The sequence below is a fragment of the Salmo trutta genome, chromosome 4 (genome assembly GCF_901001165.1).
Source record: "Salmo trutta chromosome 4, fSalTru1.1, whole genome shotgun sequence".
Taxonomy (NCBI): domain Eukaryota; kingdom Metazoa; phylum Chordata; class Actinopteri; order Salmoniformes; family Salmonidae; genus Salmo; species Salmo trutta.
The window spans coordinates 11629059-11652669 of record NC_042960.1 but is presented as its reverse complement, the minus strand read 5'-3'; the positions used below and the strand labels follow the sequence as shown (position 1 = coordinate 11652669).

General features: G+C 44.5%; 1 protein-coding gene across 1 annotated transcript in view; it reads left to right on the top strand.

The window, feature by feature from the left end:
• Positions 1-957: 957 nt before the first annotated feature.
• The window catches only part of LOC115191834 (deoxycytidylate deaminase), a 44775-nt gene continuing 22121 nt past the window's right edge, over positions 958-23611 (top strand). Inside the window, exons 1-3 of the mRNA XM_029749786.1 lie at positions 958-1262; positions 5329-5446; positions 14690-14825. Of these exons, the coding sequence (XP_029605646.1) occupies positions 1195-1262; positions 5329-5446; positions 14690-14825 (322 nt within the window). The 5' untranslated portion in view covers positions 958-1194. The remainder of the gene's footprint in view (positions 1263-5328; positions 5447-14689; positions 14826-23611) is intronic.

The window sequence follows — 23611 nt, the reverse complement described above, 5'->3', positions numbered from 1 at the left end:
TTACAATTGGCTGATTCATCCCCCCTCCTCTCCCCTGTAACTATTCCCCAGGTCATTGCCGTAAATGAGAACGTGTTCTCAGTCAACTTACTTGGTGAAATAAGGGTAAAATAAAATGCAGAGAATTCTATAAATCGGGATTTCTGTGTAGTACAGATCTGGGACCCATGATGTAATTCTGTTACCGTAATTCAGTTACCAAGTGAAATCCACTTCACTTACTGTAGTTCAATAACCAAAATATATTTTTTCAAACTCAAGGTGTCATGTCATAGCTGACACCCCATTCTTTCTGCAGACATCTTTGAATCTCAATTCAGGGCAGATATTTATCATATTATTTATCAGCCACATAGAACAAGGAGCTAGCTGTGTGGCTGTGTGTGTCATCACAGAGAGTCAGAGCTGTGTGGCTGTGTGTGTCATCACAGAGAGTCAGAGGTGTGTGGCTGTGTGTGTCATCACAGAGAGTCAGAGCTGTGTGGCTGTGTGTGTCATCACAGAGAGTCAGAGGTGTGTGGCTGTGTGTGTCATCACAGAGAGTCAGAGGTGTGTGGCTGTGTGTGTCATCACAGAGAGTCAGATGTGTGTGGCTGTGTGTGTCATCACAGAGAGTCAGAGGTGTGTGGCTGTGTGTGGCTGTGTGTGTCATCACAGAGAGTCAGTGGTGTGTGGCTGTGTGTGTCATCACAGAGAGTCAGAGCTGTGTGGCTGTGTGTGTGTCATCACAGAGAGTCAGAGGTGTGTGGCTGTGTGTGTCATCACAGAGAGTCAGAGGTGTTACTGTAATTGTTCTTCCCTGATGCAGATGTAAAGTTCGGTAACATAATTATAGTACAATCTCCCTTATTTTATCTGTGGTTTTAGTAAGACGCATGACTGCCACGTAGTGGTGGGGGAGGATATATTCTGTCCCCTGACTTTACTGTTTTTGGTCGTATGCTGCTTCAGTTTACAGTGGCAGAGAGCACACATTTCGCAGGTTTTACATGTTGTTCACAGAAGACTAACTGTAGTTTGGCGCGCTACAGATGTTTGTTGAACAAGACAACCACGTGGACTTACACACTCCCTAATATAGGCTGGTGGTTGGACCTCGTGACATTTTCAAGCGCGGGAGATTTCCATGCTTGTGTTGTGTCCTACGTCCTATCTGTGACGCAGTATGCAAGTATCAGCTAGGCGCCACATCACATGCAGCTTGCCAGCACAGAAACAAAAATGAGCCAAGAAATTAAGAACGAGACATCTCAACTGAATGGGTAACTTTTTTGTTTTTACTTTTCACTTTGAAGTTAGCGGCGAATTGTCAGTTGTTTGGTTGCATGCGTTTTACAGGTAGTACTAGCTAGCTAGGCTAAGTAGTAGTAGTAGCTAGCCAGCTAACTCCTTCAGGTCTTTGATAACACACAACGCTACAACTTCAATAAATAAACATAGCTCGCGTTTGTTGTTAGCAGCATTTTCAGAAAGTCATTAGACATGTAAGATAGATAGCTAGCTAAGTTACTGTACAGTATATTGAAATAAGGTCACATTCAAGCTAGGCACTTAGCTATAATGTATACCTGCCGAAAAACTACGAACTGCATTGGGAACAAGGTGTGTGTTTCTCTCTCTCGACACAGAAAGTCAGGAAAAGGATTTCACACCTTAGAAACCACGGTAGCCATTCTCAGGATAAAATATCATCCTATCCTCTTCAGACATGATTATCACTTAGTCCCCCCCTCCTGTGTCTGTTTTGTATTTAGCATCAGGTAATATTCTCCCTACTCCCCTTAGTTCCCTATCCCATCTTGGTGAAAGACATGGTGGTGGGATGTAGAATATGGATCCAGCATAAGCCGTGACACACACACACCGTTTATCTTCAGCTGAAACTAGTGCAGTATGAATCCGTGGCCCTCAAAAAGGGATGATGTGTGCCCCCCCCTAGAGTGTGTGCCCATGGAATGGCAGCAGTGTTGGCACAGGGAATAAGCTAACGCGCATGAGGGCAATGAGGACAAACACACACATCCCACACACACTACTCCTAGTCCCAACCACACTGTCACTCTGACTCTGTGTCAAATGTCAAACACGAGAAGCACTCTAGCTCCACCGTAACATGCCCTCAACCGTCTCGCACACACCTGGAGGGGTTCCTGTCGCCCAGCAGAGTGCCTGGAGCCCAGAAAGGTGAAGAGGACCTGCGCCAACCCCTGTGGCCCCTGGCCCTCTTCACCACCACTTTTAGCTGGCTGAGGGCCCACTTTGGCTGTTTTGATCCCCCAAAATGAGCCGGTGCCTCCCAGGGCCTTTCTACAAGCTCGATAACGGTCTCTTTGCACCGTGATTTCATGCTGTTATGAAGGCTTGAGTTCCGGATGTGGTTGATTGAAATCTGGATGGCATTTTGAGACTGGTTGCATTATGTTTAGCCTTCATAAATATTTTTCAGTGTACGGCACACCGCTGTTCTCTTTTTACTAGTTCAGCCTTCAAATGTATTCGACTCTCTGCCCTGCTTACACTTGTATCACCTTCATTGACGTGAAGAATGCTTTGGCTGAAGGCCTATACCTTTCCCATATCAACCCTCAGCCTGAACTCTTTAGGCTGCCTTCAGAGTAACTGTTGCTTGCCATCGAGTTGACAGTTTGGTCATGTTCTTCTGACCAAGCTCTGCGTTTGCATTCTCATCATTGCTGTGAAGAATGCTGGGGCTGTAGGCTAGGCAAATAGGCCTGTCCATTCCATATCAACTCTGAACTGGTTGCAACCATAAATGTCCTATTAAATTCCTAGTTCTATGGTAGCAGCCATAGGGTGCATGTATTTAGTTGACAGTTAGGTCTCGTACCTCTGACCTTTCCATCCCCACGCAACATGCACGTTGGCAAACTTGGCATTCCGAGGGGCCTTCCTGCCTTCCCTAATACCACTCACTATGTCGAGTGTCCCTTTCTGACCGGCTTTGTGCACTTTCACTAAACCAGGTAGCCTAATGCCTTAATTTTCAAAATTCTGTTCCCAGATAGAGCCTACGAAATAGGGCCGAGTATAGCCAGGAAACGTCCAATTTTGACTTGCTGCTTGGAAGCGAGATGATAGCCTAATCCTCCCGCTCATTAAACCAATAAGGAATAGGCATTTGCGGGAATAATAAACCCCAGAAGGGAGAATGCCCAGGAAGCATTATCCCATGGCTATGTTATCTCTTCTCCCAGCAGCTGTACGGTTGAAAATCCTGTTTAGGAAGGCCGACCACCGTTCTGCAGAGTGTAGGACCTCTATGACAATCTGGTGCCTGGGAAAGCCTGTAGAGCCCAGAGGCTCATTAAAGGACTAATGTCCTGGAGGGAAGGGTGACACTGAGACCACAGCAGCAGCTGGTATTGGAGCAGTATAGGAGAACCGTATAATTACAATGAATTGAACTTGAGCGGCATGCGATTGGGGACTGGAATGTCTGACTGTTCTAGTCATTGTAATTCTATGTCAGCATTTGAACATATGACAGCAGGAAGATTCCAGGCTTCCGAAAGACCGCGTGAACGCCGTCAGGTGGGGAGATATTAGGTTTGCGGCCGGTGCAGTGATGCTTTAATGAATAATGAGAAGGAAGACCCGTCTGCACAAATTGATAACAGAAGATGTTTAAGCTACCAAAGCTTCCCCGGAGACCAGTGCTTAATTAGATGTATCAAGGAAGAGTCAGACACTCTCCCTAAAAAGCTGGATCAAATTGAAAGTCTTTATTGGAAGGTGGAGGCCTACTCAACCGAAAATGTGTTTCAAATCATGTTTTATTCCTCTCATCTTGTTATTAAACATTTTGAACAAATCAAATCTCTACATCAACTGTAAATGATTTTACAACAGCCTCTCTAACTAGATTCTTTAGGCCTAATCAAATGCAATATGCCACATCATTTGATCAAGCCGCAATGAAAAACACACAAGCAGTTTCTTTGTCTTTTGAGCAACGACGGCCCCTCTGCCCTATGATGTGCGCCACTTAATGTGTCCGAACGCCTGGAAATGTCACTTCACTTTAAAGTTTGTCCCCGTTTGGCAGTCTTGCTCCGCATGCTGGCAACCATTAGCCAATTTTGAAACGTAGGGACGAGAGATCTCACAGTCCGAGCTGTGGAGGAGTTCAAAGTGTCAGACTTTCTCTCTCTCTCTCTTTGATCCCTTCATTTCTTTCTAGTCCAGTCGTGTCTGCGGGGGTATGGGCGAAAGACGTCACCGATCTTGTCTTTGTAGACAGGCAGACGTGGTGCGTTGCCGGACAGCAATGGGTCTCGATTGCCAACCTAGGGCAATAGGGCCACTTTTTCATTTCTTTGTCATGTGACAGCCAGGTGGGTAGGGTTTAATTGCCAGGTCGAAACGCACGGCCGAGAGATCACACTCCAAACTGTGGAGGAGTTGAAAGTATCCCTTCCTCTTCTGCCGTCGCTGTGTCTTTGGATCCACTTTAGAGAGTGCTTTGTAGACAGGCAGACATGGCATCTAGGCCTAGATCTATGGCACGATCCGCCCTAGGTTGGCGTGACAGCCAGATGGGTAGGGTTTAATTGCTGGGTACTGCTGCTTCAGTTTCCAAGGTGCTCCAGCCTGACCCAGTGGGACTTTCTACGACTACCCGTAATAGCTCCCGGTTCCTGTGTCTGGATCCGTAATGGTGGGTGAGTGGCCTGTAGCACAGCAGTAAAGAGAGGATTTAATGGTCTTCAAAACGCGAAGAATGTACGCTGCGATAGTGAGGTCTCTAGACAGGGGTGTTGTAATTATAGGGAGTGTGCGTCTGTTCTCCGTGGGGTTAAGACCCAGGTTTGAAGCCCTTTGAATCGTCGCACTGGTGGCCGTGTGAGGATGTGTGTGAAGTGTCCGACTGAACTTGTGTGTGCGTTCACGGAGGCACGCGTGTTCCTTTGTAGAGCAAGAGGATGGAGAACGAGACTACATCATGCTGACCTCTAGTGAAACATGCGAACGATGCCACTGACTGCTCCTTTTTGACAAACGAGCCTTTTGAAGGTTCTATTTTTAGTTTTACGCCATCCCTCACTACCTTGTCACTTTCCTTCTATTCTGTCTTATCCCTCTGACTCACCCGCTCTCCTTCCCTCTCCCTCCTCAACCTCTAACGCTACCCTCCTTTTCTCTTTCCCTCTTCTCTCTTTCTCTTCCTCACCTTCCTTTCGCCCATTTTTGACTTCTATTTTCTTTTGTCTCCATGTTTTTCTCTCCCCTTCTATTCTCCCGTTCTGACCTTTCTCCATTTTCTTTTCTCTCTGTCCTTTCTCCCTCTCCTCTCTTCCTCTCCATCAGGACCCCGGCCTCTGATCCTGCTCAGACGAAAAAGCGTGAGGACTACCTGGAGTGGCCTGAATATTTCATGGCTGTAGCCTTCCTGTCAGCTCAGAGAAGCAAGGATCCCAGCTCACAAGTAAATGCGCATATCTATATACACACACACACACACACACACACACACACACACACACACACACACACACACACACACACACACAACAAAAAACTCAAAGAAGCATTCAAGATCCTAGGTAACATCACCACCCCCTACCCCCTCTTCATTGATCCTGAACCCCCCAGCCCTCCAACCCGCTTTCTCTCCATTTCTCCCTCTACCACGGCTGTGTAAGGCGTCCACAGCCCCGCCTGTTGTTAAATATTAATCCAGATGCCAGGCCCTTCGCCCTCAATAAGGCCTCCCTGCTTTTCTGATCAGGCCCTGGCACGGACGCCTCTCTTTGACACTGCCGGTCAAGACGGCGGCGGGTATTTGATTGAGTTCCCGGCTGTGGGGCGAGCACCTGGTTTGGGCGGTGGGGGGTGTTTCAAGCAGTTGGGGGGCCTTAGCCCTAGTCTGCCTTAGTCAGGGATTGGTTTTCTGGTGTAGGCCTGTAAGCACCAAGTTGGTTGTCGGTTTTGATTTGTTTCGACACCTATACCCCCTGTCTGCACTGTGCTGTCTAGTTTGATGATCGACCTAGAGCTTGTTTTGGAATGGATTTCTGACCCACAGAAGTGGATGGACGGAGTGAGGGATATCAGTGTAATGGAGGGGGAAATAATGGCTACAGGTTTTCAATCCTAAAAGTATTTGGTCAAAAAGAGATGTCTTGAGGGAAGTATGGACTATGCAGGGTTTATTAGGGAATTTAAATCAATAAATTATTCGATCCAGATGTATGAAAGTGTATATGTGCACTTTAGTGTGTGAGTAAATACAAAAGTCTCTCTCCCCCAAGGCCCGCCCCCTGTCACTCAAGGAGCGCTTTTGTTGTTGCTCGACCACAAGACACTTACGTTCAGTAATAGAAATCCACAAGCGTTCTATAATTACACTATTAGTTTGTTTCTTACATCTGCAAACAGCTAGTCTCTTTTCTTAGCAACTTGCCACTAAATCGTGTTAACCGCTAATGCTAATTTCTCGTTATAGCTAGCTAATAAATGTACTGAGTCAGAGCAAACGTAGCTAGCTATACAGCCTGATACCAGTGAAGGTTTAGGCCTAAATCAGCATGTTTGTGCAACATGCTTCTAAACCAAAGAGTATTAGGCAAAGCATGAGTATGTAAGCTACATGAAGTAGTGAAGAGAGAACAACATTTTTAATGTAGCCAAAGATTATAGTGTCTCGAAGGAAACACTGACCAACACTTTGGTTCCTACCCTGTCACAATAACTCTTCCCTGGAATTTTCATTCGTTGTCAAACACTGTATGCCCACTATTATATTCTAACTATTGAATTAAATTAATAATATTTCCATGATTCCAACAGTTCACCCAAGTGTTTAAATCGCAAGTCAAATCACAATTGCAACATTTGCCAATATTGTGCAGCGCTATGTGGCAGTGTGGATATGATCTCAAATTAGTGCAGGAAATGCAGACATTTATGAAAATGACAAAATTCTGAGTTGAAGTTTAATTGAACAGTATAAAACAATCAGAATGGAGAGAGAGACCCATTGAAATCACTTGTTGCCACCCTAGGGTCACGCACTACTCATAAATAAATAAAAATATTTATATTATTCAAAACACCATCAAATAACGTCAACATATGAACCACAGCTAATGAAGTCACTGAAACCCTTAAAGAGTTGCAGTCTGTTTTGGAATGGGTGGCCAGTAAACTGGTCCTGAACATCTCTAAAACTAAGAGCATTGTATTTGGTACAAATCATTCCCTAAGTTCTAAACCTCAACTGAATCTGGTAATGAATGGTGTGGCTGTTGAAGAAGTTGAGGAGACTAAATTACTTGGTGTTACCTTAGTTTACAATCTATCACGGTCAAAACGTATAGATTCAATGGTTGTAAAGATGGGGAGAGGTTTGTCCGTGATAAAGATGTCCGGCTTTTTTGACACCACACTCCACAAAGCAAGTCCTGCAGGCTCTAGTTTTATCTTAATTATTGTCCAGTCGAGTGCTGCAAGGAAAGACTTAGTTAAGCTGCTGCTGGCACAGAAGAGTGGCACGCCTTGCTCTTCATTGTAATCAGAAGGCTTATATAAATACTATGCATGCCAGTCTCGCTTGGCTATGAATTGAATCACTTCTTTTTATAAAAAAAAAAGCATTGTTGAAAATCCCAAATTGTTTGCATCGTCAATTTACGCACAGCTCTGACACACATACACACTTACCCCACCAGACATGTCACCAGGGGTCTTTTCACAGTCTCCAAATTCAAGAAAGTGTACAGTATTATATAGAGCCATTATTGCGTGGAACTCCGTTCCATCTCATATTGCTCATATTAAGAGCAATCCTGGTTTAAAAAAAACAGATAAAGCAACACCTCACGGCACAACATCTCTCCCCTATTTGACGTAGATAGTTTGTGTATGTATTCACATGTAGGCTACGTGTGCCTATACATTTTTTACATGTTCTGTCCTTGAGCTGTTCTTGTCTATTAATGTTCTGTATTATGCCATGTTTTGTGTGGACCCCAGGAAGAGTAGCTGCTGCTTTTGCAGCAATGGGGATCCTAATGAAATACCAAATACTAAAATATACCGTCAAAATATTAGAAAAATACCATGATATGCTGCCCATATCGCCCAGATGAGAGCTGGCTCTGCTCCTCTGTGATAAGCTCAACCCCAGGGGAAGGAAGGGGGACAGAGGGGGGAGAGGCCAGTGGGGCACAGCAGGGGGTCTACGGATCCAGTAATCCTCCATCCATCCCTCCCTCTGACTCCACACCTGCTGCTGGGAGTTAGTGCCTTTAGAAAGTATTCACACCTGTTGACTTGTTCTACATTTTATTGTGTTACAGCCTGAATTCAAACTTGATTAAATAGATTTTTTTTTTTCACTCACCCATCTACACATAATGACAAAGTGGAAAATTTACATTTATTTTCATCCCAAAAAACTCCATAGTCCTTGCCAATGACATGCATACCCATAACATGATGCCGCCACCACCACCATGCTTGAATATATGAAGTGGTACTCAGAGATGTTGAATTTGCCCCAAACATAACGATTTGTATTCAGGACATAAAGTATATTTCTTTGCCACAATGTTGTGGATTCATATTCAGTTTTCTCCTGTCACAGCCATTCAACTCTAACTGTTTTAAAGTCCCCTTGGCTTTGTTCTGTGTGCGAGTGAGTGCACATGAGGTGCGTGTCTAGAAAACCTCCCTGGTCTTTGTGGTTGAATCGGTGTTTGAAAGTCACTGCTCGACTGATGGAACTTACAGATAATTGTATGTGTGGGGTACAGAGATTAGGTAGTCATTCAAAAATCATGTTAAACACTATTATTGCACAGTCCATGCAACTTATTGTGATTTGTTAAGCAACGTTTTACTCCTGAACTTATTTAGGCTTGCCATAACAAAGGGGTTGAATACTTATTGACTCAAGGCATTCCAGCTTTTCATTTTTTAAATTTGTAAACATTTCTAAAAACATAATTCTACTTTGACGTTATGGATTATTGTGTGTGTGTGTGTGTGTGTGTGTGTGTGTGTGTGTGGGCCAGTGACTGAGAATCTAAATGTAATCCATTTTAAATTCTGGCTGTAAAACAACTAAATGTGGAAAAAGTCAGGAGGTGTGAATACTTTCTGACGGCACTAGTTACCAACCAGCTCAGAAAGAACGATGTGGGGGGGAATGATGGAATGAGAGTGAGAAAGAAAGGGAGGAAATTTCAACAAGTCTTCTCTAATGACCTCTCCTTTCTGAACTAGTTCAGAATGTTGTCTCGTCTCCACCTCAGGAGAGAGAGAGGTGGAGGCGATGGGGATTAGAAGAAGGACAAAGAAAAAGTTTTTAAGCCAGCCAAGCCTTCCCTGATCAAAACAGTGTGAGGATGAAACAGAGGGTTGGAGCTTTAGTCGTCTATCCTTCCTTTATTTTCTCCTCCTTTTTCCCTCTCGGAAGAAAGGGATATCTGGCGCCGTTTCATGTCTCTCAGCAACGGGTCCTCACGAGGCCTCTGTTTACAGACCGCCACCGGGGGGCCGAAGGACGAAGCTTCCGCCTTCCGCTTTTGCCACAATTCCCCCCGTTGATATCTGACCACCTTAGTTGACGCAGTCCATCAACAAGAAAGGACGGTAGCTTATCCCTCAGTGGGCTCTCTCTCAAGAAGCCACTGTTTCTTAGTCCCCCCCCACCTTTAGTTCCCTCTGTTGATGTGGTCGTGTGTACGCTACAGCCTCTGTTTTAAGGCTCAGCTCTCTCTAGTCTCTACCCTCTTCCCTCGTCAGATGTACCCTTCAAATAGGCCCCCTACATTAATTCAGCAATGCTCTCTAGACAGGAGCATGTGTGCACAGCACAAATCCAAGGGGACGCGAGTCGAGACTGAACTTAATTTGATCTGTGATCTGAACAGCTACACTACGTATCATCTTCAAGCTTCGTCTGACTTTGTCTTAGTCAGTCCTGTGACACAGAGAAGGACTCTCTATCATTTCGCTCTCTCTCCCTCTCTGACTCGCTCTCGCTCGTCTTTTTGTCTCCCTCTCGCTCGTCTTTTTGTCTCCCTCTCGGTCTCTCTGGCTGACTTTGTCTTTCACACATTTCTCTGACACTTTTATCATTCTAACATATGAGTGATGGAGCTGGGTGGAGGGTAGGGGGGGTTGATGTATTGATGGATGGGGTGAGGCTAGGAGAGGGGGGGAGGAAGGTGGTGCGTGGGTCTTTTTAAAGTGATAAGGGGCCTGGCGGAGCGTTTCTAGCCCTGATCAAAGCACAGCGTCCTGGGGAGAGCCGTGGCGGGGGGTGGGCTCGAGGTTGTTTGATGTGTTGGAGCTATGCCAGTTCACCTGGAGAAAACTAACAGTACAGTGAAGGGCGTACGGTTCCGCCGCCGCACCCTCATTGGTTGGATGACCGATCATTATTAGCCAAGAAGTGGTTAGAAAACTTCGGTGTTTTGTGAGTTAGATTAGATTCCCTCCTGATTGGCTGTTCCACTGTGTTCGTTATGGTGGAGTAGAGGTTTTGTGCTTGCATGTGATTCCTGATAAGTTGCTGTCCCCCCCCTCACTCATCTCTCTCGCTCCATCTCTAATTGGTCTAGCTCTCAGCTGGAGAGCCCTCTCTTCTCTTTCCCAACTCTCTAAACCACTGAACATTGACCTTCACCCTTCATGCCAAGTTGCTCTGTCTCTACTTGCATACAGTGGGCTCCAAAATTACTGCCACCCCTGACTGGCAATGCAAAAACAAAATACCAACATGGGAGAAATGCTGTACTTTATTAATGTTTCAGTGGAACCCACCAAAATCATTTATTGATTTAATTAAAAATCAATGTCCTCCAGATCAAGGTTTCACAATTAATGGCACCTTTTAAAGATGATTGTGAATAACATCTACCAAAATGAAACCAGGATTTAAATTTCACTTGTTTAAGTTTATCTAAGTCTTAAGGAACTATATTGAGCCATTACATCACTTCTTGTTTCACTAGGGTATAATGAGGTAACACGCATGCAATATCCCTTTGTCATCCAACACCATGAAGAAAACAAAAGAACTGGCAGTTCAAGAGAGACAGATCGTTGTAGACCTTTTATAAATCTGGTAATGGCTACAAGAAGATCCACAAACGACTGAGCACTGTCAGGGCAATTATTGAAAAAAATTAGAAGATATGGAACAGTTAAACCTTACGGGTAGAGGATGCAAATGCATTTTGTCCCCCAGGATAGGGAGGAGGATGGTGAGAGAAGCAACAAAATCCCCATGAATCACTGTGAAAGAATTGCAGGCCTTGGTGACGTCTTGGGGTTCACCAGGTTTCAAAAAGCACCATCAGACGCCACCTCTACAACCACAGGCTCTTTGGAAGGGCCTGCCAGAAGAAAGCCCTTTCTGACCCCAAGACACAGACGCAAGCGCTTGGAGTTTGCCGAACGTCATTTAAATTATGACTGGAAGAAGGTGCTCTGGTCAGATGAGACCAAAAATGGAACCTTTTGATCAGATAGAATCGGCATGTTTGGCGTCGAAACAGAGATGCATACAAGGAGAGGCACCTCATACCCACGGTGAAATATGGTGGTGGGTCAGTGATGTTTTGGGGCTGTTTTAATTCCAGAGGTCCAGGGGCACTAGTTAAGATTTGATGGCATAATGAATTCCACCAAGTATCAGGTAATTTTGGCTGACAATCTGGTTGCCTCTGCCAGAAGGCTGGGACTTGGCCGTAGGTGGACTTTCCAACAAGGCAATGACCCAAAACATACCTCAAGATCCACACTGAAATGGTTCTGTGACAACAAAATCAATGTTCATAGCCATCCAATGTTCATAGCCATTCATAGCCATAGCCATCTGTCGCCGGACCTCAATCCAATCGAAAACCTGTGGGCTGAGTTGATGGCAGTTGATAAGCGCAAACCCAAGAACGTGAAGGATCTTGAAAGGATCTGCATAGAGAAATGGTCCAAAATCCCTCCCAAATGTGTTCCTTTTCCTGTAATTTTTGACAAGGTTTAGACTCCATGCTGTTTATCCTTGCCAGAGGTGGTTGCACTAAGTACTAAATGAGTGCCAATAATTACAGTGAGGGGGAAAAAGTATTTGATCCCCTGCTGATTTTGTACGTTTGCCCACTGACAAAGAAATTCAGTCTATAATTTTAATGGTGGGTTTATTTGAACCGTGAGAAACAGAATAACATCCAGAAAAACGCATGTCAAATGTTATAAATTGATTTGCATTTTAATGAGGGAAATAAGTATGTGACCCCCTCTCAATCAGAAAGATTTCTGGCTCCCAGGTGTCTTTTATACAGGTAACGAGCTGAGATTTGGAGCACACTCTCAAAGGGAGTGCTCCTAATCTCAGTTTGTTACCTGTATAAAAGACACTGTCCACAGAAGCAATCAATCAGATTCCAAACTCTCCACCATGGCCAAGACCAAAGAGCTCTCCAAGGATGTCAGGGACAAGATTGTAGACGTACACAAGGCTGGAATGGGCTACAAGACCATCGCCATGCAGCTTGGTGAGAAGGTGACAACAGTTGGTGTGATTATTCGCAAATGGAAGAAACACAAAATAAACCTACCATTTAAAATTATAGACTGATCATTTCTTTGTCAGTGGGCAAACGTACAAAATCAGCAGGGGATCAAATACTTTTTTCCCTCACTGTATGAAACCTTGATTTTGGTGAAATTTATTTTGTATTAAATAATTGTATGATTTTGGTTGGTTCCATTGAAACATTAATAAAGTACAGTATATCTCACATGTTGGTATTTTGAGTATCTCTAATTATACTGCTCAAAAAAATAAAGGGAACACTTAAACAACACAATGTAACTCCAAGTCAATCACACTTCTGTGAAATCAAACTGTCCACTTAGGAAGCAAAACTGATTGACAATACATTTCACATGCTGTTGTGCAAATGGAATAGACAACAGGTGGAAATTATAGGAAATTAGCAAGACACCCCCAATAAAGGAGTGGTTCTGCAGGTGGTGACCATAGACCACTTCTCAGTTCCTATGCTTCCTGGCTGATGTTTTGGTCACTTTTGAATGCTGGCGGTGCTTTCACTCTAGTGGTAGCATGAGACGGAGTCTACAACCCACACAAGTGGCTCAGGTAGTGCAGCTCATCCAGGATGGCACATCATTGCGAGCTGTGGCAAGAAGGTTTGCTGTGTCTGTCAGCGTAGTGTCCAGAGCATGGAGGCGCTACCAGGAGACAGGCCAGTACATCAGGAGACGTGGAGGAGGCCGTAGGAGGGCAACAACCCAGCAGCAGGACCGCTACCTCCGCCTTTGTGCAAGGTCCTCCTTGCACAAAGGAGGAGGAGCACTGCCAGAGCCTTGCAAAATGACCTCCAGCAGGCCACAAATGTGCATGTGTCTGCTCAAACGGTCAGAAACAGACTCCATGAGGGTGGTATAAGGGCCCGACGTCCACAGGTGGGGGTTGTGCTTACAGCCCAACACCGTGCAGGACGTTTGGCATTTGCCAGAGAACACCAAGATTAGCAAATTCGCCACTGGCGCCCTGTGCCCTTCACAGATGAAAGCAGGTTCACACTGAGCACGTGACAGATGTGACAGAGTCTGGAGAAGCCGTGGAGAACGTTCTGCTGCCTGCAACATCCTCCAGCATGACCGGTTTGGCGGTGGGTCAGTCATGGTGTGGGGTGGCATTTCTTTGGGGGGCCGCACAGCCCTCCATGTGCTCGCCAGAGGTAGCCTGACTGCCATTAGGTACCGAGATGAGATCCTCAGACCCCTTGTGAGACCATATGCTGGTGCGGTTGGCCCTGGGTTCCTCCTAATGCAAGACAATGCTAGACCTCATGTGGCTGGAGTGTGTCAGCAGTTCCTGCAAGAGGAAGGCATTGATGCTATGGACTGGCCCGCCCGTTCCCCAGACCTGAATCCAATTGAGCACATCTGGGACATCATGTCTCGCTCCATCCACCAACGCCACGTTGCACCACAGACTGTCCAGGAGTTGGCGGATGCTTTAGTCCAGGTCTGGGAGGAGATCCCTCAGGAGACCATCCGCCACCTCATCAGGAGAATGCCCAGGCATTGTAGGGAGGTCATACAGGCACGTGGAGGCCACACACACTACTGAGCCTCATTTTGACTTGTTTTAAGGACATTACATCAAAGTTGGATCAGCCTGTAGTGTGGTTTTCCACTTTAATTTTGAGTGTGACTCCAAATCCAGACCTCCATGGGTTGATAAATTGGATTTCCATTGATTATTTTTGTGTGATTTTGTTGTCAGCACATTCAACTATGTAAAGAAAAAAGTATTTAATAAGATTATTTAATTCATTCAGATCTAGGATGTGTTATTTTAGTGTTCCCTTTATTTTTTTGAGCAATGTATATTGTTTTTATATATATTTTAAGTATTGTTTGTGCATTGCCAGTCAGGGGAGCCAGTAATTTTGGAGCCCACTGTATACTTGCATAAATGTTAAACTCTTAGGCCTACATGCTAGGCTAGAATGGGTAGGAAAATATCTTCTCACCCAAATGCATCATGTTTTGCCATTTTGTTTTTGAGGAGGACCAATAATACACCCAGTCACATCTTCTAGCCTAGATACTACACAGTTGAGAAATAATATGCGCATTCTGTCTGAACGTTAAATGAACTCTCTGTCTGCCTCTCTGCTAGGTTGGAGCATGTATTGTTAACCAGGAGAATAAGATAGTGGGCATCGGCTACAACGGCATGCCCAACGGCTGTGATGATGACCTGCTGCCTTGGGCCCGCTCTGCTGACGACAGACTGGATACCAAATATCCTTATGGTAGGATCTACCTAGGAACATCACTATAGTACCACAGTCCACTACCAAGTATCCTTATGGTAGGATCTACCTAGGAACATTACTATAATACCACAGTCCACTACCAAATATCCTTATGGTAGGATCTACCTAGGAACATCACTATAATACCACAGTCCACTACCAAATATCCTTATGGTAGGATCTACCTAGGAACATCACTATAATACCACAGTCCACTACCAAATATCCTTATGGTAGGATCTACCTAGGAACATCACTATAATACCACAGTCCACTACCAAATATTCTTATGGTAGGATCTACCAAGGAACATCACTATAGTACCACTACCTACTATCCCTGCGGTAAGATTTACTTTAATATCACCACAATGAGGAAGCCTAGGTTAATGTGTGAACTACAATATACACAGTGTACAAAATATTAGGAACAACTTCGTAATATTGAGTTGCACCCCCACCCAATTTGTCGGGGCATAGACTCTACAAGGTGTCAAAAGCATTCCACACGGATGTTGGCCCACGTTGACTCTAATGCTTCCCACAAACCGGTGCGCCTGGCACCTACTACCATACCCCGTTCAAAGGTACTTCAATCTTTTGTCTTCCCCATTTAACCCTATGAATGGCACACATACACAATCCATGTCTCAATTTGTCTCCAGTCTTAACAATCCTTCTATATATAATGTGTCCCCTTCCTTCCTCTATACTGATTTTGAAGTGGATTATCAAGTGACATCAATAAGGGATCCTAGCTTTCACCTGGTCAGTCTGTCATGGAAAGAGCAGGTGTTCTTAATGTTTTGTATACTCACTATGCTGGTTCCATAACTTGATGTAAGTCAGAACTAGGTTAAAACAGCATGAGCTTTCCTTGAAATACTTGGAGCATTCGATTGAGCGTATCTGGAGTGCCATATGAGCGGTGTTAGCATTTTTGGGTCTACTCCATTGGTTCCAATGCTCCAAACAAGGTCAATCAATCTTAACTAAAGCATTTGAAGAGACATGAATGGTTGAACCCAGGCCTGGGCAACATGCCGGCCACTTCAGCAGCTAGTGAACCGTGAACCCCAACTGACATGCTGCTAGGCCATAATCACACTAGCCACTTGAACAGTACTAGCCAGTCCAACATGTGAAGTGTGTGCGGTGATTGACTCCTGCTTTCTCACTACCCCGATGCCCGGTCTCTCTCACACTCACAGACGCTAGGCTCCATCTGTCTGGGCTGGCTTTTTCCTCAAGACCACGTGGTGTGCTTTTTCACACTCATTCTCTCTCTCTCTCGCCTCACCTCATAGCTGCCTCTCATTACAGTGCACAACCTCTTTCAAACCAGACAAGCCCTTAACAATAAGCAGTAGTCAATCCCCTGTTGTTGCTAAGGCAGTTGTTTAACGGCGAAACAAGCGTCACACGCTCAGACAACACAGCTGCGGCCAACAAAGAGACTCTACTCGGCAGCACAGATGGGGTTTTAATGTAACACCAAAGATGGAGGCCGGTGCTCTTAACCCCAACGAGCGGGAAAAGGAAAGTAGAGATGTTTTTGTGCAGTTGTCATGGAAACCAGGTAGTTTGAGGGTGAAATGAGAGCAGGTGGCACACTGGAAAATAAATGTATTTCTGGGAAAACGATGGAAGGTGGAATGCTCTCCTGTCCAACGGCTTGCTCGTACTATTGGTTTCTACTTCTGAGAGAGAGAGAGAGAGAGAGAGAGAGAGTGTCCTTGAGAGTGAAAGAGCTTTTACAGTGAAATGATTCAGTAGCAATACCTCTGATCTACAAGGACATCTTGATTCTGGTCTCAGCCCTTGGAAGTCTGAACTAGAAGAAGTGACGGTTTCACCTGAAGAGGGCGCTGGACACTAATTCTTCCAGTTAGTCTCCTTGTCCTCTCAAAACTCAGAGTGAACGTACACACACACACAGCCTAGAGGGAACTCGCCACTAGTGTTTTCTCTCCCAACTTCTGATTTTGATGATATTAGCCCTGACTCTGCCAACCATGACTGGCATATTTTCAAAGTATGATTGTAAGCCTTGAGAGCTCATGATGGGTAATAGGACCAATGGGGAAGGTTAGTTTGAAGTGAAACAAGTACATCCCTAGTACTTATCATATGCAATTATATCCTATTAGAGATACCTAGGGTGACCAGACGTCCCCGGTTTCCGCTGCCAGTCCCCGGTTTTGGTGGCCTGTCCCCGAAAAATGTCCTTGTTGGACCTGTTAATAAGAACATTTGATTGGTGATGCATTGTAACCATCTCATGAATAAACATGGTCAGAAAGTCTACAACAGCATAGGCTACCAGACTTGGGTGATTTTTGAATTACTAGATGGGCTAAGATTAAGAGAACTGGAGGGGTAATCCATTTTGTGTCTTATAATTAATAAAAGTATTTGAAAGAACTATAGCGAAAATTGATAGTTAAATATAGTTCCAAGGCGTGCCACTTTACAGTCCCAGATTTTCATTTCCCAAATCTGGTCTCCTTACCTAGGGCTTTTCAGAGTCATACTTTTTACTGCAATCACATACAGTAGGACAAGCAAACACCGACACATTGAATTGTTTATGTACAGTGTAGGCCACGGGGGAAAAAGCTAGACTATTCTGAATGGGTTTAGGTGTGGAGTTTAGAAGAGAGAAGGGGGGGTGGGGGAAGAGTGATAGAGGGCTGAGGGCACAGTTGGCAGACTGTGGGCAGCAGATGCCAGCGTGGGAGACTATCAGCGGTTGCCATGGCGAGGGTGTGAAGAGGCAAAGCACTAAGAGCATTTTGTCAATTTTTTGGGGGGTTGATCTTTTAAACTCTTCCTGACCCCCCCCCCCTTACAAATAGTGTGTCTCAGAAATGACTTTCTACCTCTATAATATCACAATATGTTGCATTGTCCCACTTTGTTTAACTAGAGGGAATGTATGGTCATACTATAATATACAGAGGGACAGTATATTCAACACGATTAATACTGCGTCCACCCTTTCTACCTTTTCTAAAAGCTCATTCAGAAAACCCTTTCTTCCTCAATAACTATTGTCTCTCTCTGTTCTGTAGATGAATTGTTCTTTAAGTACTGTTAATAAAGAGACCTTGAGATGAGAATGAGAGGAGAGGAAGTTTAAACTGCTCTCTTGGCAGGGACATACACACTCCCTCCCTCACTCGGCAAAACTATCCAGGAATAATAGAAACTCGGTCCTCAGCCCGTAGCCCTGTTCTGCTCCCGACCCGGTTCATTCCTAATGCCTTATTCGGACCCATTCATTCCCTACTAACACAAAGGAATAGCCATGTAATTGCTTGAGCCGATGTAGCAAAGTTAACGGCCCTCTATTTGTCTGCTGTGTCGGTTGGCTCTACAGCCTCTTTCCCACTGGGCACACTCTTCTTTTGTTTTTGATCTCCCTCTTTCTCTCTCCCTCAATCTCTTTTCTCTGCCTTCCCTCCCTATGCCCTCTCTCCATCTCCCCCCCTCCCTCTCTCTAGTCTCCTCAGGGTTGTGATATCTCTGGCTAGGGGCCAGGCACTCTCTCTCTGGTGTTCCCTGGCAGCGGAGACAGAATCTATGTTCCAAGTGACTCCCTAGTCCCCGTTTAGTGCACTACTTTTGACCAGGGCCTATAGGGAATAGGGTGCAAGTTGAGACGCAGACAGAATCTAGAGGAGCTTTAGAAGTCACATGACTCGACAAGCCGGTGGGAATCAGGAAAGACATGCGTCTTAATCAGGGTGACTGGCTGTATAGACCATTGGCTGTATAGACCATCGGCTGTATAGTAGTGCCGCAATATTCTATTTGTGCTCCAGTGGTTATATTAGCACATTTGTTTTTTTGTGCGAGTGTGTTGACTCTGGGAAAGAGTCCGAATACCCATAGCTGCGTCCTAAATATTTGTCAGTTTTTGAGTATGCAGCAAAAAATAAATTGTAATATTATGCAACATTTTGAAAACCGAGTATACTTTAAATGTCTGGATGTCATACTCGTGTTGGCTTTGACAACAGCTGATCAATTAGATAAGGAGATGCGCTACCGAAATCAGCGAATAGCGTGAAACGGCACAAAGACACACATTCTCAGTAAGCGGAAATGGAATGTTTTATAGTATGTGAATTTTTTATGGTTTAAATGCCAGGATGTTATACTCATCTCAGCTCTTTATCTAGTAGAATTAGATGCACACTTTTCCACAATGCATTGGAAGAGGCGAGATGCGAGTGATGGGCCCCGTTCTCTTTGAGTAGCCAAACAACAAAACTAAGCTACATAATTGGGAAGATGCCGAATAGCGAAGCTTCTGCGGCGGTGTTCAAATGTAGGCTAGGTAGATTTACAGTGGGGCAAAAAAGTATTTCGTCAGCCACCAATTGTGCAAGTTCTCCCACTTAAAAAGATGAGAGGCCTGTAATTTTCATCATAGGTACACTTCAACTATGACAGACAAAATGAGAACAAAAAAATCCAGAAAATCACATTGTAAGATTTTTAATGAATTTATTTGCAAATTATGGTGGAAAATAAGTATTTGGTCAATAAACTTGTTATCTCAATACTTTTATATACCATTTGTTGGCAATGACACAGGTCAAACGTTTTCTGTAAGTCTTCACAAAGTTTTCACACACTGTTGCTGGTATTTTTGCCCATTCCTCCATGCAGATGTCCTCTAGAGCGGTGATGTTTTGGGGCTGTCGCTGGGCAACACAGACTTTCAACTCCCTCCAAAGATTTTCTATGGGGTTGAGATCTGGAGACTGGCTAGGCCACTCCAGGACCTTGAAATGCTTCTTACGAAGCCACTCCTTCGTTGCCCGGGCGGTGTGTTTGGGATCATTGTCATGCTGAAAGACCCAGCCATGTTTCATCTTCAATGCCCTTGCTGATGGAAGGAGGTTTTCACTCAAAATCTCACGATACATGGCCCCATTCATTCTTTCCTTTACACGGATCAGTCGTCCTGGTCCCTTTGCAGAAAAACAGCCCCAAAGCATGATGTTTCCACCCCCATGCTTCACAGTAGGTATGGTGTTCTTTGGATGCAACTCAGCATTCTTTGTCCTCCAAACACGACCAGTTGAGTTATCAAAAAGTTCTATTTTGGTTTCATCTGACCATATGCCATTCTCCCAATCCTCTTCTGGATCATCCAAATGCTCTCTAGCAAACTTCAGACGGGCCTGGACATGTACTGGCTTAAGCAGGGGGACACGTCTGGCACTGCAGGATTTGAGTCCCTGGCGGCGTAGTGTTACTGATGGTAGGCTTTGTTACTTTGGTCCCAGCTCTCTGCAGGTCATTCACTAGGTCCCCCCGTGTGCTTCTGGGATTTTTGCTCACCGTTCTTGTGATCATTTTGACCCCACGGGGTGAGATCTTGCGTGGAGCCCCAGATCGAGGGAGATTATCAGTGGTCTTGTATGTCTTCCATTTCCTAATAATTGCTCCCACAGTTGATTTCTTCAAACCAAGCTGCTTACTTATTGCAGATTCAGTCTTCCCAGCCTGGTGCAGGTCTACAATTTTGTTTCTGTTGTCCTTTGACAGCTCTTTGGTCTTGGCCATAGTGGAGTTTGGAGTGTGACTGTTTGAGGTTGTGGACAGGTGTCTTTTATACTGATAACAAGTTCAAACAGGTGCCATTAATACAGGTAAGGAGTGGAGGACAGAGGAGCCTCTTAAAGAAGTTGTTACAGGTCTGTGAGAGCCAGAAATCTTGTTTGTAGGTGACCAAATACTTATTTTCCACCATAATTTGCAAATCAATTAATAAACAATGTGATTTTTCTGGCTTTTTTTTTTCTCTCATAGTTGACATGTACCTATGATAAATTACAGGCCTCTCTCATCTTTTTAAGTGGGAGAACTTGCACAATTGGTGGCTGACTAAATACTTTTTTGCCCCACTGTAGATCTTCTTAAAATTGAATATTGTGTCGTAGGCTACATCTTTGAAAGTATATATATTTATATAATTTGTGGAATTCTGTTTTCTCATTGAACAGTATTTGTATTTTTATTTTTTCTCTCTTGGCCTTCTAAACCATCTTTGGATTTCGGGGACAAGCTTTAGCAGTCATTCTGATCTCGTTCCCAATGATCAGTGCTGTAGTGTATTATGTTGCTGTCCAGCAGTTCTGAATTTGCCATGCACCCGACTGTCCAGGTATTTCTGTGCAATAGCCTTTTGATTTGAACAGTTTTGGTCTGTATATACTAGGCTGATTTCATTTAATATGTTACAGCACTTTGGTTTCACTAATAAATATGTTCAAGTGGGAAAATTGTACCTACGGCGTATAGGTTGAATGTGATAGTCTGCTTATAACCAGTCTGAGTAGGCCTATAACTCCATACCTATGAGAGTTTAGAGAAATGAATCACATTGGAAATGAGCTATTATCAGGCTGCTTAATGTGACGCATGTCTGTTGAATTTAGAAAAATCCACCCGCACTCGGACTCAGCCCATCTGCTCAACCAGTCAGGAGCTGCTGCTGCGTTGCGGTCGTGGCATACTGTATACTTTTTGCTAAACTCTACGTGCTAAATAGTATGCGACGATGGGTACATGCATCGTATGCAGTCTAAGTATGTAGTACGCTAGTATGGGTATCCGGACATGGTGTGTTTTTTTTTTATTACATTTTTTTAAGGTGCATGCAAATACAAGACTCCATGTCGGTTGGCAGGTGGTCCATCTTGACCACTGACCTCTCAATAGCTTCTCTAATTGGCTAGTGGTCAGAGAGCACCTAACTGACCATCTGCCAGAACACACACACACACACACACTTTGCATGTGTACAGTTTTCTCTTACCTAGTAGCCCAAGGCCTACTACTTCAGATATTACAATTGTAGCCTTCTAGAAACGTCGGCAGGGCTTTATTGGTTGACAATGTACTGTCCTACTCCTTCAGTGCACTCCAGTCTATCCTCTCAATTTCAGACCCCTCCCTCTGGCTTCCTACAGAAACCCTATACTCTATTCTATTGGGTCACAGGCAGCCTAACATCCGCATGCAATTGGCTACAGGTGTTCCAGAATATTCCATTCCAACATTCCCAGACTGTACATTAGACACATCACTGTTTCATCATAGCCTTTTCTAATCGCCACGGGAACCAGATAATTAATCTCCTGAGTTCAGGAGAGAGGGTTCCACAAAAAAAATGGAAAGTCAGACTAACTGGCCAGTTAATTTTTGAAGCTTTGTGTGTGGAGATACCTGACGCTTTAAGGATGTCTCCAGTTAATATGCAGAGGTTAGGGGGGGAGTTGCTTAGTTTGGAGGACAGAGAGGGAGAGCGAACTGCTGAAAGTAAATGAGTTGGCAAATATCCAGACAGACCTTTTTTACATTCAAAGGATGTAGGCCTATTTCTTCCTCCAGTCCACTTCAGAATAATTTAGAAGGGTTTCGAGAAACACCCTAGTCTTTCCTGTCTAGTTTCTCCCTACCTCTCTCCAAGCTCTTTCATAAAGATATGTTTATGTTTTTGCAGATGGAATATATTGGGCAACATATTGTGCTTAGCTGTGCTCAAGTCTTCTCGTGCTGTTAGCAAAGCTAGGTGAATAATCACTTATTTCCCCTAATCTATTTCTCACCCACTCTTTCTGGCCAATGGGTGTCTCTCTCCCCTCTTCCTCGCTCTTTCTCTTTCATGCACTCGCTCTCTGCTCTGTATCCTCTTCTCGTTAGAAAGAAAAATATAATGAGATCTTCAAACACAGGATATCTTCTTCATCCCATCCAGGGGTATCCTGAAAGCCCTCTTAGGGTTACCACTATCCAGGTCCTTGTGGAAATTTGCTGCCCAGGTCATAGTGTGATGCTAGACACAATGTAAAGTTATTTTTATGTAGCCATTTCTTTGTGAAACTGGGTAAAGGGGGGGGGGGGACCTTGTAGAAAATGTCTAATCATCTTCAAAGGGAAATAATTGGCTGTAATAAAGGCTGTAATATGCAATTACAAGGAACAGCAGTCTCGTTAGCCAAGACCACACACACTAACACACTTTCTTAACATCCCTCTTGTCCAAAAGGTCTCATGGTTACTGGGCATAATTGCCCTCTACCTGGGAAGGCCATTCTGGTAAACCTCAGCTGATTTTTAAGAGCACAAATGGGTCATTTTAATCACCTGTTTTCAAATAACCAACTCTGCAGCTAATTGGGACCAGAAAAGGCTTTTGTGAGGTCCACATTATTAGTCAGTTTTCGGAGCAGTTTTAAAGGGGGGTTGGCTGTTGGGTCAGTGTGGATCAGTGTTCATTAACGCTATTCACCAGTGGTGGTAATGGCAACTACCACTGCTCTAATGTTAACTGAGACCAGTGACTGTAACATTAAACAGTGCTCAGGATAATATCTTCTTATCATGTTCCCCAACAAATACATGCTGCCATGACAACCGATTGCACAAATTCTCCAAGTGAACCATCCCTTGGTTCTTTCTCTCGAATGGGCCTGATCGTATGAGTTCTGCCTGCTTGCTGTGAGCGCAGTGGACCAATGTGCATGTCGTGCCGTGCTCTGTTGTTGTGCCAAAGCAAATCCGCCTCGGTAGCGGGTGGCGGCGAGGTTGGCTGGCTGGCTGGCATGGGGCTAGTGGGGGGATATGGTAATCACACTGCAGTTTGGGGGTTGGTGGGGGTGCTCCATAATCGGCCAATTCATTTCCCATAATTAACGTTAGGAATGAGTCATTTTATGGCTGCCATGGTGGAGGGGAGAGGAGGCATCTGTTCAACTCAGT